The sequence below is a fragment of the Aplysia californica genome, unplaced genomic scaffold, assembly GCF_000002075.1.
Source record: "Aplysia californica isolate F4 #8 unplaced genomic scaffold, AplCal3.0 scaffold01281, whole genome shotgun sequence".
Classification (NCBI taxonomy): domain Eukaryota; kingdom Metazoa; phylum Mollusca; class Gastropoda; order Aplysiida; family Aplysiidae; genus Aplysia; species Aplysia californica.
The window spans coordinates 47,851-50,605 of record NW_004798551.1 but is presented as its reverse complement, the minus strand read 5'-3'; the positions used below and the strand labels follow the sequence as shown (position 1 = coordinate 50,605).

Sequence of the window (2,755 nt, the reverse complement as noted above, 5' to 3'; positions counted from 1 at the left end):
CCACCACCACAACAACAACACTACCACCACCACCACAACAACAACACTACCACCACCACAACAACAACACTACCACCACCACCACAACAACAACACCACCACCACCACAACAACAACACTACCACCACCACCACAACAACAACACCACCACCACCACCACCACAACTACAACAACAACTCTATATGTATCTGGTCCCCAGTAATCTACTCCCAGTATCTGGAATGTTTCATCTCGTGCGCCACCACCACAAGCAACGCTGTCGTCATCGGCTGGATGGAGAAACACCAGAACATTAACTTGACCAAGTGAGTCATAAGTTTTCCCAAACGGTCTTGGGGTTTTTGTGGGGTTTTTTTTAAAGCTTTTGAATTAAAGAAAATTATCTTTGTCAAGCAAGTGGTTATTTTTGTAAAGCTTTCTTCATCCTTTGTTAAAACCATATTAAAGTCAGAACGTTAACCAGACAAAGAGAGTGATTTGTTTTCCCAAACAATCTTTTTTTTTTGGGGGGTGTTTTTTAAAATAACCCTTTAGATTAAAAGAAAATGGTCTTGATCAATGTAGAGATTATTTTTGTAAAGCTTCCTTCATCCTTTATTAAAGCTATATTAGATTCAGAACATGAACATGACCAACTGAGGGATAAGTTTTCCCAAAACAGTCATGTTTTTGGGGTTTTTGTTATTTTTTAAACCTTTTGAAATAGAAAATTATCTTGATCAAGTCAGTGATTATTTTTTATAAAGCTTTCTTCTTTATTTGTTAAAACCATATTAAATTCAAAACTTTGATTTGACCAAATAAGGTTACATTTTTCGCAAGCAGTCTTGTTTTCTGTAAAACTTTTAAACAGAAGAAAGTTATCTTGATCAAATTAAGAGATTACATTTGTCTAAAGCTCTCTCCAAAGCCGTATGAAATTCAGAACACTAATTTAACCAAGTAAAGTTACATTTTCTCGAAACAGTCTTGGTTTTTTGTTGTTTTTTTCTTGTTTTTTTGTCTTTTAAATTAAAGAAGGATATCTTGATCAAGTAAAAGATCCCACCTAGAACCTTTGAAATACAAGATCTTCATCTTCTTCTTCTTCTCGTTCATCTTTAAATGGACAATCCTGTCTCTCTAGTGTGAAGACTGCTGTTCACCGCAGGTCCTCCAGGCCCACATACAGTTTTGTTTCTCTCTCCCTAAAGCCCCATTTAGACGTACAGTTCGCTGATCGACAAACTGAAGGATATCGAGAGGATGGCCGGCACCCTGGTCCTGTTTCTAGATTTCTTTTTGGATTTGAGAACAAAAAATGCTGCCAAATCATCCAGGTAGCTTGCTTCAGCCATTGTTGACGTTTTTGACCTAGATCTATAGCTACAACAGTCCAAGGACGGATAAAAAACTGTACGTCAAAACGGAACTTCTCTCGTCGACTAAATGTCAGTTTACCGATGACCCAGATCGAGCGTCCGTCGGTTAAACTGTCAGTTTGTCAATCAGCGAACTGTACGTCTAAATGGGGCTTTAGGAGGGGCCAGTTTTTCCTTCTAAGCGTCTCAAGCATTTGGCAGGCTTGCAGCAGATAGTTCCTCGTTTGAACGCCAGCTCTGCACCGACACTGCTCTGAATTTCCAGTCTTAAACTTCGTGTAGAAGTGATGCTAAATACAAGATGAGCGCCCTAATTAATTAGGAGCTGCACTTTACTCACCTATTTTTATTCATTTAATTTTTCTTTACAGAGGCAAACAGACAGTGAAGAAAGGGATTCAAAGAAAGTAAGTGCTTTGTGCTGATCCTGTGTCTGTCTGTTCCTTTTGTTTGGCAAGCTTAGTGCTACCTTTTCTTAACTCCATTTTTCTGTTAATGTAACTTAATATAACTTAATGTAAATATAACTTAATTGCTTTGAATTCACTGAATTCAAATGAGAGTTGGTAGATAAAAAGATGGATAGCATTTGTATAGTGTAAATTCCTGTTCAACAGCAAGTTCTTTGGTACAAAATGAAACTGAAATTCTCCGAAACATGCGTATGAACTGTGGTGGTGTCAGATTTGTATAGATACAGTAGACCGTAGACAAACATAGATCAATAAACACACAGCCATGTTTTCACGAACAGAAAGTATCTATTTATTTTTCCTTTCAACTTGTTCGATTACAATTCGCTGAGTGGATATTTGCAAGGAACACCACATTAACTGCTATAATTTTGGGTTTAAGGGAACAATCTATCAAAGTGTGACTTTGACTTTTCAGAAACGAGTTCAACGTCTCACAGGGAGTCAATGCCTTTGGCTACAACGAGAACCTCAATTTGATTGGTGAGTTCTGTTTCGCTTCCTTTTTTTTGGGCCCCGCCATTGGTCAATTTGATTGGTGAGTTCCGTTTCTTTTCCTTTTTTGGGGGGCCACGCCATTGGTCAATTTGCCTTCTCTTCTTTTGGACCATGCCATTGGTCAGTTTGTTAAGTTTGTTTCTCTTCCTTTGTTTGGGACCACGCCATTTGTCAATTTGATTGGGGATTTCCCACCCAATATCAAAATTTTCATTTATATTGTTATCATTATCATATCATCATGATCATCATCATCATTGTATACAGAAGATAGAAAAGGTCAAGACTTGGTAGGATTTCCAAAATATTTTATTATACGTTCAACATTTCGCCCATTAGGGGCTTCGTCTCGAACATTTAAATAAAAATATCATCATCATCATCATCATCATCATCATCATCATCATCATCATCATCATCAT

General features: G+C 37.5%; 1 protein-coding gene across 1 annotated transcript in view; it reads left to right on the top strand.

The window, feature by feature from the left end:
* Positions 1–2,755, top strand: part of LOC101863074 — a gene marked incomplete in the record, with an annotated part of 33,633 nt that overhangs the window by 14,985 nt on the left and 15,893 nt on the right. The window contains 3 exon segments of the mRNA XM_035973481.1: positions 201–306; positions 1,734–1,769; positions 2,254–2,318. Coding sequence (XP_035829374.1) covers positions 201–306; positions 1,734–1,769; positions 2,254–2,318 — 207 coding nt within the window.